This window comes from Lates calcarifer, linkage group LG12 (genome assembly GCF_001640805.2).
Source record: "Lates calcarifer isolate ASB-BC8 linkage group LG12, TLL_Latcal_v3, whole genome shotgun sequence".
Taxonomy (NCBI): Eukaryota; Metazoa; Chordata; class Actinopteri; family Centropomidae; genus Lates; species Lates calcarifer.
The window spans coordinates 23,119,049-23,135,900 of NC_066844.1; the positions used below are offsets into that span (position 1 = coordinate 23,119,049).

The window sequence follows — 16,852 nt, forward strand, 5'->3', positions numbered from 1 at the left end:
TCAGATTGTATAACCCAATTTCTTTGTACAGTCAGATGACAATAAAGGCTTATCTTATCTTAATTACCTCTTTATATAGTAGTATTCATCATTAGTGGCATTGTTAGTTGCACTTGGTTGATGATTGACTGGATTAAATGCAGGTATCTAATCCATAATGTCGTCTCACTGATTACAGCCATTGTTGACAGCTGCTTCACATTAAAAGCATTCAAGTGGTAAAATGTGATCATTGTCCATCATCATCAAAAAGTGTCTTCAAAAAAACAGACAAGTCACTCTCATAATTTTTTTCATTGGCTGATCATTTTGAATTCTTGCAACAGAGTAAAAGAGGGAATAGCTACAGTGAGCTGTTAGAAGAAGAGTTACAGGTGACAGACTGATTTGTCTTTATTTAAACAATGTTTGTTTGTTTGGCTGCACTGTAAACAGACACACCAGGTCCTCCTCTGATGTATTTGTATCAACAAGTGCTTTTACCACAGGTGTGGCCAAATAAACCAGGACTGAAATTCTAAGAGCTACAACTTGAATCATCTTGTCCTAACCTCCTGTTTGAGAACCACTGATTTAAAACACAGTAGTACACTTTGAACAATGGTCTGTTGTATTATAAAGTACATCTGATTCGTCATAAAAGTATGTGTAAATACTGGTCCAGTTCTAGTTTTAGTGTCTTGTTCAGGCTTGAAGCATGAAGATAAAAAGTTTGATGAAAAATGAAAATAAGCAGCTCAGTTTGACATTATAAACTGGAAAAACAACGTGACAGCCTGGAAACTGGGCTCTGTTTGCTGCTCTTGTCCCATTACTAAAGAATGTGTATTTCAGCATTTCATAATAGCGTCATGTGACTCCTCTGGACTCAGAGCACACTGCACACACTTGGCAACTCCAACAGATGAAAAACAGAGCAGGTGACAAAAAGTCGACATCAAAGTGTCTCTCTTTAATAATCTGGACTTAAACATGTTATCAAACCTAATCTGAACCTAAAGATTAAACCAGAAAGTGAATGAATCTATAAATGACATTTAACACTCTTTTACCACCATCATACTCTCATGGCTTTCAGCAAAGGTCATGAAGCATGCATGCAGCATTGTACTATACTCAAATACATTTCTCTCTGCAGGCGTTCACTCACCGCTGCTGCTTTTTATTTTTTCCGAGCTCATTTTCCAGGTCTTGCGTCAGAGGAGAGCTACTTAACGCTGGCCTCACTTCAGTTTTGACCTCTGTTTTCTCTCCCAGTTGTCTCTGTTACTGTAAGCTTATTCTCCCTCTCGGTCTCCCTCATTCTATTTCCTGTATCCTTTCCCAAAAGTCCTGCATTTTTCTTCATAATGACTGTTGTAATACTTTTATCTGATCAAATGTGACTGGCAGACATTAAAGCCAATTACAGGACTTCAGCTGCTCCATTAGCTAAATGGTGTTAGAATCAGAAACCTGCCATCATCTGTTACGCTCCAGTCGACTAAATCAGCTTCCAGATGAATGGATGAACAGGATCTGAGTATGCTTTCAGAGTATGCTGTCGTAGTAACTAATTGGCGAAATGCCCACAGCCTTCATGTGTAGCCAAACTGCATTCATGAGGAGCTCCTCCGTGTTTTATGAGGCAGCTGAAGGTTAGTGCTCTCTAGACCAACACTGAAGAGTTTTATTTATTCCAGTGGTCTCATACCCCGACAGAGCTCTGAGACTGGTGATTAGATTTTACTCTGTGCCAACTTTCTAACACACAAATAGAGGAGTAAAGTCATTTCACACTCTGGACATTTAAATTGAAGCAAAATTGCGTTTTGTTTGTGTGCTGTGGGGCTTTGTCTCTTCCCTCACAATGTGCAACACCATAAGTACACATCAATCATAAACTGATAAACACTTCATATCGATTGAAGTTGCAGAAGTTATAAAATTATAGCTCCTGTTTTCTTACAATGTCTCAGTTGTTCTGTTTCTCTTCCCCTCCTCACTGTCCACTGTCCACTTTTCACTTTTTTAGCCAAGACAATGTCAGTCAGTCAGTCTGAGATATTTCAGCCAAAGTGGTTGGGACTGAAATATCAGTTGGATTGACATTAAATTTTGTGCAAACATTCATGGTTCCCAGAGAAGCAACCCTAATGACTTTGGTAAACCGCTGACCCCTGACAGATATTCATATTCCATATTCCTTTCATGTAGGTTCATCATCAGGTCAAAATTTCAGTTTGTCCATTACTTTGGTCAGCCATAGCTGAACATTGTCTTTACTGCTATTTAGCCAATATGCCCACGCTAATACCCTAAACTAAGATAATACACAAGGTAAACATAACACTTGATAAACATCAGCATGTTAGCATGCTGATATTAGCATTTAGCTCAAAGCACAGCTGTGTTCACAGATCCACTGTGATATCTGTCAAGACTCTGAGGCTGTGTTCTGCCCAGCGTGAAAAAACACAACCCTCTCATTCATTTGAATGGAGTCAGTCTGTCGGTGCACTGTGGGTGCCAACACAGAGGGTTCTGACAAAACAACACAGGGTCGTCCAGCACACGGGTTGAACCTGGTTCAACTCACACCACAATACAACACAACATCAGGCTGCTGCGTTTGCCAAGCGCACATTCCTGGTGGAGTACTTTGACACGTGAACTTCTGCTATCTTAGCTATCTGTGCAAACCACAGAGCAGTGTGTAGGCATCTGACGAGCTTTTAATTATATATTACAGCTATATCTATCATATATACTGTTACTCCAACTGGACTTCCTGGATTGGATTTCACTGTCTCACCTCTATCTGTACCTTAAACAACATGCCCCCACCAACGCTGTTTCCTGTGCTGTTTCATTATACAGCCTAACACGTGCATTGCACCCTTTGGCTCTTTGTCAAAAAAACATTCACACACAAGATAACCTGCACACATTCATACATGCCCAGACTCATAAACACACACACATTATGCTCATGTACATGTTTGTCCATGCAAACATGAGGAGAGAGTTGCCTTTGCCAAACTCTTCTTCATGGGAAATTCCATTTTTTTTATCCTACAGGGAGGTGCTGGTGATGGTGCAGGCCTGGACATGCATCAGACAGTAGATGAAAACGGAGGAGGAAGGAAGGCAGGAAGGAAGGCGCCATCATTATCAATCTGTCCTTTAAGTCATTGCCTTCTAATCAATACATGTAAGTGCTCTGTATATTGCGTTTTCGCTTCTTTTACAAGGGAGATTTTTGAGCTGTCCTTGAGGGCTTTCTCTTCCACCAGCGACGCAGCTCAAACATTTACTCCACTTTTTAAAGAGCAGGTTCATAATGAAAACATTCAGACTCAAAGGAAAATAGGTTACCACCTAATCCCTGTCCGGTGTGGTCAATATTATTGTATCACTGTGCTGTTGTGATAACAAATCCTGTTAATTTGTGTAGCAGAGGCAGAGAGCTGACAGTACATTAATCTGGAAGTTAATCAGCAGGACGTCTCAGCAGAGGCACAGCTCATCAACATGGTGTTAATAAAATGGCTTTTTAATAGCACATCTTCCCTCTTTTGTGCACAATCAGGCCGTGATTTTTTTACACTGTGAAGAATAAAATGCTGGTAGTTTGTTAATGAAGTGTGTTGTCATGCTGCATGCACAGAAGGAATTTATAATGCTGCCTGCAGAGCCTCCTTACAGATTAATTGAGTTAGGGACCATGAACACACACACTCGTACAAGCTTGGGCGCTACAGTGGGAGTTAATGTATCGCTTATTATACACATAACTATAAAAATAACAATCAATATGTTTTGAATGGAAGCAGAAACAGCATGGTTAAATGCACCAGGGAGAGTTACAGTCATGAGCTGCTGCTGATGGAGAAAAGGACTCATACATCACTTTATTAACAACGTGATGCAGTGTGTGGCCTGTTGACTGTATCTGCTTTATATGAATCTAATTTATCTTATTATTCACAGAAACCGTGAAGGTTTTAATAATAAGCTGTGATTCAAACCCATATTACATACTAATCATATACAATATGTATCACATACACATGGATGGATAACTCAGCAGAGATGCTAAATGACCACAAGATTCAAAATACTTGTTTTTCATCTCTTTGAGTCTGTGGCACAATTAGTGGTTTGTGCCCTAAGTCTCATAATCCATCCATAACTACATACTACATACATACTGTTTTAACAGTTCACCATACAGTTTACAATAATGAAACAATATGGGACATTGTAAATCAGTCGACTTTGGAAAGCTAACAACAGTTCAACTTCACAATTAGTCAGCAAAATGCTTTAGTTATGATTTAATGTTTTTGATTTCCAGCAGCAGCTCCCCCATTTCCTCTGTATATTGCATTACAGGAGAACAGTGTCTATAGAGCTCCAGGCGTCACGTGACTCGCTTTGTTTACACCGCCATGTTGGCAGCAGAAGCCTGAGCAATGTTTCAGACCTGCAGCATCCAGACATCCTGAGAAAACATTAATGTCTGAACCAAATTTCATGACGAATAGTTAAGATATTTCACTTTGAACCAAAAATCTGGTCCTGCTGGCATCATTGGAGGAAAGAAAAAGTCAGATTTATTCCCTGGGGACCTTGAATGTACAAAAGTTCACTAAAACCTATTAGATTGTTGTTGTGATTTTAGCCTGGATTAAAGTGGTGGGCTGACTGACTGACCAAACAAACAGCATTGCCACCCACAGAGCAATGCTGCTGGTGTGGCTAAAAATGTGAAGCAGAGTGTGGTCTATGACTGTGTCTGCTTTACCTGAGTATAAAGTTGGAAAAAAAACAGTGAAGCTTTTTTATGAAACTTTGAAAAGACCTGAAATAAGATCTGAATACTGTGCCTGTGTGACTCACAGGCCAAAGATGTTACGTCAGTATTTCACAGTATGAAGTGTGTTTCACTGAGCAGAAAGCTCAGGTTTAAATGTAAAATATCCATGACAACGGGGTTTAAATATGAGGAAAAGTTCAAGGATAACAAAATGTGCCCAATGGCGCATTAGATTCTATTGTCATTTAAAGCTATTATGTGCTTCTGTGATCCTGAGTGTGTGCATGTGTGTGGGCGTGCTTGTGTAATTTTTCAATTTAATTACGGAGTGTCTGGTGAGTTCAAGAGTGTGGAGTCAAGCTGGATTTACTGCTTCACACACTGTGACCTCGGATATTGAACATGAACTATATCTGAGGATGAAAACCAGAGGCATTTTAGAAAACAGCAACATATGACAAAGCCTCAACAGAGCTCACATTTGAAGGAACAATTTGACATTTTGGGAAAAACACTCATGTTGGTCTGTCAAATATGTAGCTATAGTTGGATTTTGCCCCTGAACAAACAACAATGAACGTGTTAAGTAGTGAACTACAGAGGTGCTTCTGCAGACTGAACCTCTGGTTTACACCTGCACTGTCTGAAGGGTTGATACCAGCCTGGTATGTAAACAAAAGTGTTTTGTATCAAGTATTGAAAGGTAGAATCAAAATAAGTCATTTTCATGCCTTCTTATCTTTTCACAATCTGTCTCTGCCCCACCCTGAAACACAACCTGCCTTGGGCGTTTTCACCAAATAAAAAAAATGTTAAGATGTTGTCTTAGCAGTGGTGGGCACATGCCAGGCGCTCTCCTCTCACAAAGACACATACAGTCAGTGCCCTCCATTAATTAGGCCGTTTATCTTTATCTGGTTACACAGACACATGGGGGAGGCAGAGACGTGGGTCCTGCTGTAGTCGAATGTAATAAATGCATGTGAATACCCTGCAACTGATCCAAGTTATCTTTCTGATAAGTGGCAGCTGTGGTATTTACTGTAATCCTGTCCAATGGACTGGCTGAACGGTTTTCTTTTCTGCTGTTTGATCCAAATGGATGTCTTGCCCTGCTGCTGTTTCCCAGAGTGGGGTCCAGTTTTATGGTCAGTTGGAGGGGCTTCCAGGGAGTCCCCAGAGAAAATGAAGAATGGATCAGTTTCACTGTTATTCCTCCAGCCATGGACGGATTAATGAACAGGCCTACTGGGCACAGGCCCAGAAACGGAGGGGTCAGGGGGTTTCCCTGGGACAGAGCATTTGTTTGTAGTGACTGTTAACACTTCTTATTACAAAGTCAGTCAAATTACAACAAAGACATGGAAAAGAAAGAGACACAATGACCACAATAACATAAAATGACCACATAAAGACACAAAACAACCACAAGGAAACACAAAACAACCACAGGGAGACATAAAATAATAAAAAATCACAAAATAATCACAAAGAGACTGACCATTCACCAAAAGATGCAAAACAGCCAGAGAGAGATATTAAAAGGACTACATGAAGACACAAAACAACCGCAAAGAGATACAAAACAATCACAAATAGACACAATCAAAAAAGACACAAAATGACCACAGGGAGACACAAAACAACCACAAAGAGACATAAAACAACTACACACAGCCTCATCATTTGTAATCATTTTACATCTCTTCCCTTCTGGCTGTCTTGCCCCCAGGAAGGAGGGGTGGGGTTGTCTTGTACTCATCTGTGCTCACCCATTATCATTCATGCCTCTAGCACAACATAATGTACAGTCAAAACAGATGTTATTTTTCTTGCAGCCACAGCAGACATTAATGTCTGGCATGTTCATGATGAGATTTTCTTGGTCCCCTGAGACACAGTCTTTTTTTTTTTTTACATGGGTGTCCATTTGGTCTAGAGCCTGAATGTTTGTATGATTAAGTGTGATGACCCCTGGACTGAGGAAATTACAGTACAGGAGGAAGCGGGGACCAGCAAGCGCCCAGAAAGCATCTGTCCCACAAAAGTCCCATCAGAGACCAATGTCCAGAGAAAAGTGACACTGATTTTATTTCCTGGCTCAGCAGCTGGAGGAGGAGGAGGAGTAATCCGGACCAGAAAGTGATCTGTGTACAGTCATGAAACAGTTTGGGAGAAAAGTAATCTTAAATCAAGTGACAGCACTGCGCATTTCTGCAGAGAGTGAGGTGCATGAATGACGCAGGTGTTTGCGGAAGAAAAGTTACCAGAGGAGCTGAACTCTGCAGAAGTGGCGGCACAGGCTGGGTCATGTGTGAGAGTGATCAGTACGATGGGAACCGGTGAGGAAGGATCCGGTGTCGGTTACTTCACCTGATTATCCTGTCCTGGTTTTTAATCACATTCATGACTTTTGACGCTGTCTGGAAAGGATGAAGGGCTTTTTACTGCGCTGCGTTTTTCTCTGGACGATGTTGCCGCGGAGCAACATGCAAAGTGCTGTACCTGCCACAGGTGAGTTGATAACATAAGATTCGATACAGATATAGAATAGAAAGAGGTACAGGTATGTGGCCGAATGAAACATTAACACCACAAAGACCTAATACCCGCATATAAAGTGAAAGGTAGCAGGCGTTTTCGTCCTCGGAGTCAGATTAGGAAAATTAGATGTTTTGTAAAAGGAGTCTGGGCTTAAAGTTAAACCGGGTGAAAAAACGAATTCCCCTTAAATTGTTTATATTACTAGTGCAAATACACTCTAAAACAAAGGGACTGTTTTCCTTACTGTGAGTAAAATATTTACACACTGCTGTTAATAAATGATGAGTCAGATCGCAGCACAACACAGTGAATGCACCATCACTGACATTTAATGAGTAGCAACAGGCCAAGAACATTTCCACAGTCTGGTTTGAACAAGTTGTCTCATGGATCGTGTTGTCCCGGGGCGTTAATGTGTGGTGATATATTGCACAATGGTTCATTACTTTTAATTTTATATGGTCGCACCTTTATGATCTAATCAATATAATGATCTGTAATAACCGTAATGAATGTAAATAATCGTAGTTATAGGAGACAGTATGAAGACTCACTGGAGAATCTGTTTTATTTCTCTTCACGTTTGTCATATATTTATTCAAGTAGCCTGCTACACATCAGCACAGCTTTTGAAGCACTTCAGTTTAATGCGTCTTTATTGTTCAACAGAGGGAAATATTTTACTGTTTACTCCACTGTGTTTATCTGACAGCTGCAGTCAGTGGGTACGTTAAAGATTAAATTCCACTTTAACTGTTTAACATTAACAATAAGTAATAATAATCTGCTAATCTGAAAATACACCACAGTAAAACACTCACAGAGGGCATTTCTCTGCATAATGCTATTACTTTTTTGCTGATAATATTAATGTACTTTTACTTAGGTAAGGATTTTAATGCAGGAGTTTTACCTCCAGCAGAGTATTCCTATATATTGGTGTGGTAATTCTTCCACCACTGCAGGTGGTGGAGGAGAAACTGGAAAAGGATCCAGGCTAAAGCTGTTTTGTTACTGTCTTTGGAACAAATTATTAGAGGGTATTAAATATAACAAGCTATGAGAGCCAATGGGACCTGAACCAGCTTATGGAAACATATGCAAGTAAACAGTGTGACCACTGTCAGTGCTGGTCTGCCCAAAAACATTTCAGCTGCCTGAGTTAATCCTGCTGTTTGTCATTGCATGAAGTTGGGGGACAATAAAGGGACAGATTTTTTTTTAACAGTCAAAATCATTGTGGCAGATTTTATGATATCCTAACCTTGGATGTAAATAATGACTAGACAGCTTTCTTAAAGGAGCAACAGAAGCACACAGCAGTCAGGAAACATACAAGGATTCAATAGGAGTACTGCACAGAGAACCAATCAATCTGCCATGTCATGTTGCCATAATGGATCTCAAAAAGCTAAATAAAACCAAGTTTTGTGAATTCTGTATATTCTTGTAGCGTGTCAGATGAGAGGAATAATACCTCCCTCATATCTGTTCACTCATATGAAGCTCGAGCAGCTAGTCTGATCCATGTACCAGCCAGACTCCAGGAAGTTACTGCTCCCAGCCGAAAAGTAGTCCAGCACGTAACTCCTTGTAAAAAGGCAAATTGTCGCTTTCATAGAACCAGGCTCAGATTCCCAATTTTCCAGTCTTTATGCTAAGCTAAGCTAACCCAGCTGTTGGCTCCAGCTTCATATTTAAAACAAATTTAAATTTAAACAAATAAGTGTCCTTTCAAAAATGTCAAACTATGCAATTTCAGATGGGTTTGGAGGGAAATATTTAATACTCTGGGACAAACTGTTCCACTGTTTGTTCTTCTGACAGAAAGTGTGGAATGAGGAGCAGTGATTGGTTTACAGATGTGAGAGGCCTGAAGGTAGAACAGGGGCCGAAGAGATTAGAGATAAAAACTGGTGCCGATCCATGCATTGTCTGGATCCTCCACATTATGTCAGTGCTGCAGATAAACTGTTTATTGTTCATGTTTAATTCATTGCCAGTAGCAGCGTTTTACTGTATTTTTTTATGGACAATAGGAGCTTTAATCTTAATATTGACTCTGACAGAGAGGATGTTGTGGTCTTTACAGGTGGCCGCAGCTAATTAAAAGAAAATATTTTGACTTATTAGCAAAGTTAGAGATCCCCTCAAAAAAAGCCTACATGGAATGTGTGGAATTTTTAATTAATTTGCGGTTTCCCTTTTCTGCAGGAAATCTGTAAACGTTTAAAGCAAAAAAAAAAGGAAACATGCAGTTGATGTGTAAAAAGTTCATGAGGAGTTTAGAGTTAGTCTGCGTTGATTCTGATCTGACGGAGACTGGATAGTCCACCATCTGTCTGTTTGATGTCAGTGCATGTTGATAGTGCACTCAGTGTACTTCACAGGAAGCATTAACATATTTTTCACTCATCTGTGCAGCTCTGCAGTGTGGCATATGGCCTTGGCACAGCTTGAAACCAATTAAATGACAGATGACATACTCCCAAATCTCCCTCTCTCTCTCACACGCATTCACATGCACATCTCCTCTGAGGAATGTAAAGACGGAGCAATTCCTCTACATCCCCATCAACAACCCTAATCCAGCCATGTCTCCTCATCTCTCTGTTTTTGTGTTCTCCATCTCATTTTCCTCTTTTAGTTTGTCCGCTGTATGTATATACTATATACTGTATATGTGTACAAATGTATGTACATATACACATTTCCACATACTTGAAACTTCAGCTTGTTCTCCTCTATCTCTTCTTGTAATCTGTGTAAGTTATTGGTGTTTCATTAAGATGTTGGCTGACGCCTCTTCGTCTGATTGCACTGTTCTCCCTCATTTCCTCTCTGCCTGTTTATTTTTCTACTGCTTTATTTTCTGCCTCCCTATAAAAGTTTAATGATTGTGGGCCATTGCTGCAATAAAATAATGGGTGTGTTCTGCAGAGGATCTGCAACTGGAAAAGACAGAGAAGTGCGAACGATACGGAAGAAGTGATGCAATAAAGCAAATGAGTACATCATGTAGTGGACATTTAAGAATGACTACTGGATGTGAGGGTTTAATCTATTCCCATTTAGCATTTAATCTGGTCCTCAATCTAAATTATTCCAAGAGCTAATGTCACTGCATTAGTTACAGTATTTATCTTAGGTGACGGTAAAAGACCAATATTTCATGAACCGGAGGCACCAAATGTACCAAAGGTCTCATGCAGTGAGCAGGATTATTAGGAAACACTCGCTGGTTTCCAGGAGAAAGGGATGAGTGAGTCACCAGATGTATTGAACACAGAGCTGATTGTACAGGACGGTGCTTGTAGGTAAAATGGATTCTTTTCATTGAAAGTTATTCCAGTAAGAAGACTTTTTGACGACAAAATGGAGCACAACTGCTTCTGAGAAATGATGATGGGTGAGATGAAGAAACCAGTATGTGTTCATTCAAGTGGAGAGATCCCAAGATGGGGGATGTGCTCTCTCTTCTTCTCTCTGCACTGTTTCTTTTTTTTTTCATTGATTTATTTACGATGTAAATCTCTGTCTGGTTTCATATGATAAATCGACTCCTGTGACCAATTCTCTTGGTTCCTTGCTATCATAAATCCTCCAATGTGGCACAATTTAAAATATTCTCAATGCAATATTTTTTGACGTTTCCATACAGTGCCAGCTGTATAGTGCATCGTTCCCAAGACTTCAGTGTTATGTATGAAACAAGACACCTCATATACCTGTTATTGCCTCTCATTCTTTATATTAATACTTCTCCAAGGACAGTAACTGCATGTGTGACATAAATAAGATCAGTCTTTCCTTAGATACATCAAATCATTGTCCCCTTTTTTATTTGACTGAGATATTAATGTAGTCATGATGGGATGATTCATCACTGCCAGCAGTGTCTAGTATCTCTGTGGATGCAGTGAAGGCATCTAATAAGTCACTGTGGTTTATGGAAATTCTACATTAACCCTTAATTAAAAACCTGCCTGTCTGTACCTTGAACTTTGAATCTGTTATTATCAGTATTCTTACATTAACATGGATAAAATGACTGTGTAATGAAAAAGGTTTCACTTGTTGCAACAAACCCACAGAGAATTATCACTGGACTCTGTCATTTTACCATCTTTCAGCTCACTGTTTTTGGTTTTCAAGTCTGCAGCTCTACTGTTTTGATTCACTCTCACCGCTCTCATCAGTGTTTTTTTCCAGATGCATCTCTGAAAACGTTACTACCAACCCAGCATCAAATATCAGACAAAGTTAAAGACAAGCTAGTGAACATAGTGGAGCACTTAGCAGCAATAAAGACCCAGATGTTTTCCTTAGGACTTGGTGGAGACCAAAACAACAGAAAGGAGAGAAAAACTGGACCTGCATTCGTCAGGTGTCCAGAAACATGCTTCTAAATTAACACTAATGTTACTGCATAATTGCTGAATGTGTAAATAATCTTTCTACTCAAGAATGTCTTATCAATTTAAAAAACTATTAAAAGGGAATAAAATTAATCACTAGTAAATATGTCAATAAAGAGAATGTGAGCATCCTCATATTAAGATGGCTGCTCTGTTTTTTCTCCTGTTGTTCACAGTGTTGAACTGCTGTGAAGGGGATGTTCTCATTTTGCTGGATTCTTCAGGAAGTATAGCAAACTACGAGTTCTCACGCTTGCTGCGCTTCGCTGGTGAGCTGTTTCAACCCTTCTCATTGGGCCGTGGGCACGTCAGAGTCGGGCTGCTGCAGGTGGGCACCAAGCCAAACCTGGTGTTCGGCTTGGATGACCACAGCAGTCAGGAAAGTCTGCAGAAAGCTATGCAACATGTCAGTCACCTGCAGGGAGACACCAACACTGTGGCGGCGCTCGGGGTGGCCCAGCAGCTCCTGACAGAGAATGTGCCAAAGATTCTGCTGTGGATGACTGACGGTGTGCAGCCTGGAGACGTGGACGAGCCCATGACGAAGCTGAAGGCTCAGGGAGTCTCTGTGTTGATTGTATCTACAATACATGGCAACTACCAGGTGTTACAACGCGCGGTGACACCTCCCCTAGAGTCCCACCTCTACTCTGTGGACATTGATAACATCGAAATCATCACAGAGGATCTGAGGGAGGCCATCATCAGTATGTGTGTGTGTTTGAAATATTAGCGCAGCGGCTCCATGGCAGATGTTAGAAAGTTATTTTTAGACAGGAAAAGTGATTTTTAACTACAGAATTAATCACTCCACTTTCTCTATTTTATCTTTTCTGCCTCTATCTCTCCTCCCCCCTCTCTCTGTCCCCTCATCTTGCCTTATCTATAGAAATTATTCGAGCAGAACGGCTGCGCGTGGTTCACTTGACTTCCCACAGTGCTGTGCTGCAGTGGCGTCCTGTTCTGAGTGCAGACAACGGTTACTATGAGCTCTGGTATAACTCCATGTCAGACACAGACCCTGTGACCAGACGTACCGTCTCAGGTGACTCCAGCTGGGTCGAGCTAACTAACCTCCAGCCTGATACCACCTACACAGCGTCTCTCCGCCCGGAGTCCAACCAGAGGCTGTTTAACACACTCTCTGTTAACTTCACCACACTTCCTGGTGAGATGATTTAAACTGATGATTTAAGATTTCCCCTTTAAATACATGTGTTTTATAATCCTGCAATGTGCTTAACCATAGAGAAAATAGTTGACAAAGCAATCTCACCACAAGGTCCACTCAGTTATAGAGCTTTTGATCATTTTTCATTATCTTCTTCAGAAGATGGAGTTTGTTCATGGAATTGAATTTCCATTATTCTCATAGAAAGATATTAGAAAACTGAAACCAGATCATTCAACAGGCAGAGCACTTGTCAAGAGGGTTGTTGTTTTTCCTCTATACAGATATTCATGCCATTAGGGAGCTGTTTACTGCAACATGAGGGCAAATGTCTGCACAATTACAGTTTGTAATAACACACAGTACCCCTGACTTGACTGCACAGCAATTTAAAGTTTTTGCAGTGTGATTGTTTACTTCAAGTGAGGTGTTCAGACAGGTAACTTTGGGTGTTTCACTACCATATTCACCAGATTCCACTTAATCTAAATTCAGTATTAGTTCATCTAAATGTGATGCTGGTACCCATCGCTCACCTGTGTCCCATCTTCCTGCGCTCACGTCAGATGTTTTAAGCCCGTCAGTGGTCTCCGTGTCAGACTCTGGCCCTCATCAGATCCGTGTGAGCTGGGGTCCCCTGCAGCCAGCTCGGGTCCTGAGATACACGTTAGAGTATGGGGTGATTCCAAGCGGACGAGTCCAGACTGTGACGTTACATGGCCAGAAAAACTCTACTGTACTTAGGGGCCTGGAGCCGGGCACGCAGTACCTGGTCACAGTCAGCGCTCTGCATAAGAATGGGAGAGAAATAGCCATGTCAGTGAAGGCATGTACTCAGGAAGGTATGCTTTCAGTTTGATGTTTGTATATCATGTTAATGTCTGTGTGAGTTTGTGTCTTTCTGCTGTTATTTCAGATAATTTTGTTGTCTTAGCTTAAAAGCATCACATTCTTTCTGTTCATTTCTCTGTTATGAAAGCTGACCTTTGGAAGTTGCCAATTTAGAGTTCTCTCATGAATCATCCCTACTTGTTTTCACAGCTTCATTTGACTAAACTGTTTAAATCTTCCCTGTTTTCTTTTGCAGCAGCTCTGCCTGCTCTGACCGACCTTCGGCTGACCCCAGTGGAGCGTCAGGAGGTGCAGGTAACGTGGCAGGCCAATCAGGAAGGCTTGAAAGGCTACTGGCTCAGCTGGGAGAGAGAAAACTCCCACATGTCCTCCTCAAAGTCCTCCTGTCTATCTGTCCCCTACTTCACGTTCGACACGGCTCACACACCTTGCCCCGAGCAGCCGAGTGTGTGTGTCTCCAGTCTACAGTTCAGGCCTGGGAGACGGGTTATGCTGCACAGCAGAGAGTCACTCAGGTTAGCTGAGCCAAATATTATCATCTACTTTTTTTCTTAATTCCTGCAATTATGTTCCTACATAGCAGGTTTGGTTCATTAGAGGAAGTGTAATTTCCTGTTTCTCTGTCTCTACTCTGATAGATTCCAGCCACAGGGGTTAACAGACTGCAGCAGAGTCTGCAGTAAAAAACATGGATGAAATCGAGTATTTTAAGTGCTGGATGGACTGGACTGCAAAACGTGTGCAGGACTGAGCTTTATTTCTTAAGTTCAATTTTCATCTTGAAATTAATTATAATAACAGAAAGGCTTTATCACATCACCCCAGCCCTCTGTCCTCACAATGGCTGAGTAAATACAGAGCATAATTAAGTCTTTTTTTCTCAATTGCAATTTCGTAGGAAGGCTGCCCGCCACAGCACCACACATTTGTTCAGATATATCCCAGAGTATGCAGATAGGCAACATTCACAGTCAGTATGAGGAACTATTGTTACTGACAATGATTATTTATTATTCTGATTAACAGTCTGTAATGGCAGCCTACTATTAAATTGCACTGTTACATTTACCTGAAATTATAAGAAAATGTCTTTATCTTCCTACCTGCCCTGGTGTCAGATCAAAATCAAAATTAGTAGTATCACTAGTTTTACATCTGAAAACATATAAATGATATCTTCTTTTCTGAACCAAGACATCTTTGAGGAACCATAAACCATGAACTTTGTTAACTATACAAGCACTCTAGCCTGAGCAGCTGAGCTGCAATAGCCTGATAATTAAACTGACTTGCACTTCATATTCACAGCAATACTCGTTTAAAGATGGAGTGCAGGACTTTTACATGTAAATGAATGTTGGTGTGACCAAGGTCACGCAATGCTGAGTTTTAAATCTGGTGTCTGTGGCGACATTCCTGCGCTGATATCCCCATAGTGATGTTTTTTACGTCACACAGCAATGATTAGTTTGCCAGTCATTAAAGGAAGCGATCCACGATGAGGACAAACATGTACTGCAATTACTCTCACTGCCAGGAGGGGGAGACAAAAGTTCCACACTGCAGGTTTAAAACTGCTGAAAACAAATCGCAAAAAGATATGAGCATCAGCTCAGAGGTCTGGCACTACGGTGGTATTGTCACAAGTCAACTTATCCCTCAAAACCTTTTTACTATGCAGCGTTTTAAATAAATGTAATATTTTTTCCACCACTAGTTTTCACATCAGTATTGTTAAATGAGTCTAATTTTAGCCAGGAGTTGAAGAAGCTTTGAATGCCAGGTGACAGGACTATGACCTTGCCTGTTAATGTTTTTCTCAGATTGGCAGAATCCTTGCTCTCACTGAAAGTGATTCATCCTTTGAAAGTTATAAAAGCAGTGTTAATTCATGAAAAAGAACAAAGTTCTGTTACATGCAGCGATATCAGCTCAAAGTTACTCTCTATAATCCATGGGCTGCAGACAAAAATCATGGTGGAGATAATGGACCAATAAAAATAATGCTGCATCATTGTGATTTTGGAATTTCTATTGTTTTAATGACCAAATTTAAGCTTGTTATTTACCATTGGTGGCCTCTCAAGTGACTCCTTACTTTGGATTTTTGATTGTGTTGATTACAGTAGTTTCAAATGTTAAAATTTGAAGCTGATCATGGATGAGTTTGGCCAGGAGAGACAAGTTTCATTCATCATTCTCTCAGTTTCTCAGTGACATTTCTCTCGGTTTCACTAAGTGACATTTGAACATTTTGCAGCAAATAAGCAGAAAATACTGAAGTCACAGACACAGGTGTGTTTCTGATTACCTGTCAGTGATAAAAAAGCAGGGAGAATGTGACGCTAGTAAAGAACAAAGATGATTTTATGTTATTGGCTCTTAAGAGCAGAGTAAATTCCTCTCTGTTTTGGCATCCTGTACTTCTGTACTGTACAGGGTACACAGTGAATATGTACTGTAAATATAATTCTTTGCTTTGTATTTAACTTTATGTGCTACTGAATTTGTTTAATATGTTTCTCTAGGCAAATTAAATGAAATAACAGAAGATTTCTGTAAAAATATATATATTTGCATAGTGTGCATATGCATTCTATTTTTTGTAACTAGATGTGAATAAAAGTTATGTATTAAAACTGTGTTGTTCTCTCTGGTATTCTGGTATTTGGTTGTTTATGGGTCCATCTACTGGCTTTAGGCTGTAAACAGAAATTTTAGTCTGAGTAAATGGTAAACTTCATGTCATCCTGTCATGTGACATAAATAATTTAGGATGATTAGAGGTCATGCTATGCTATGTTGTTTCTTCCAGTTAAACAGGGGACATGGGTATTTACTGGAATATTAGAATGCTGTTGGAATATAAGTGCTTGGTCATTAAAAGGTTTATTATTTTTAGATGATGTTACAGTTCAATAATGCAACCATGACCTTAATTTGTCCTCCTGGTGCACATGTTATTAAATACACTGATGTGTTCAATGATAAATAAATATAAAAGAGAGGACTAACTGCTAATTGCTGTTAAAAGCACTGTTAACTGCTAAGCATCTTCACTGTAAG

General features: G+C 40.2%; 1 protein-coding gene and 1 long non-coding RNA gene across 3 annotated transcripts in view; one reads left to right on the forward strand and one right to left on the reverse strand.

Moving 5' to 3' along the window:
• LOC108886494 (uncharacterized) overlaps nucleotides 1-13,549 on the reverse strand; it is a 34,417-nt gene extending 20,868 nt beyond the window's left edge. Inside the window, exon 1 of the long non-coding RNA XR_001961457.2 lies at nucleotides 13,471-13,549. This is a non-coding gene — a long non-coding RNA (uncharacterized LOC108886494). The remainder of the gene's footprint in view (nucleotides 1-13,470) is intronic.
• LOC108886488 (von Willebrand factor A domain-containing protein 1) lies at nucleotides 6,777-16,428 on the forward strand. Of its 2 annotated transcripts, none has more exons than XM_051074367.1 (6): nucleotides 6,777-7,315; nucleotides 11,940-12,470; nucleotides 12,653-12,931; nucleotides 13,501-13,776; nucleotides 14,025-14,301; nucleotides 14,425-16,428. In XM_051074367.1, exons 1-6 carry the CDS (start codon nucleotides 7,234-7,236, stop codon nucleotides 14,480-14,482), a joined length of 1,503 nt encoding a protein of 500 aa, XP_050930324.1. In that variant the 5' UTR covers nucleotides 6,777-7,233; the 3' UTR covers nucleotides 14,483-16,428. The 2 variants fall into 2 exon arrangements, with proteins under 2 accessions (XP_050930324.1, XP_018536887.2); XM_018681371.2 differs by having other exon boundaries at nucleotides 6,788-7,315; nucleotides 14,022-14,301.
• Nucleotides 16,429-16,852: the final 424 nt, after the last annotated feature.

Bases quoted from the DNA above. Each gene is read 5' to 3' on its own strand.
- LOC108886488 (XM_018681371.2), top strand. From the start codon at position 7,234: ATGAAGGGCTTTTTACTGCGCTGCGTTTTTCTCTGGACGATGTTGCCG. The intron at 12,471-12,652 runs GTATGTGTGTGT...CCTTATCTATAG, and splicing joins TCTGAGGGAGGCCATCATCA to AAATTATTCGAGCAGAACGG. The intron at 13,777-14,021 runs GTATGCTTTCAG...TTTCTTTTGCAG, and splicing joins GAAGGCATGTACTCAGGAAG to CAGCTCTGCCTGCTCTGACC.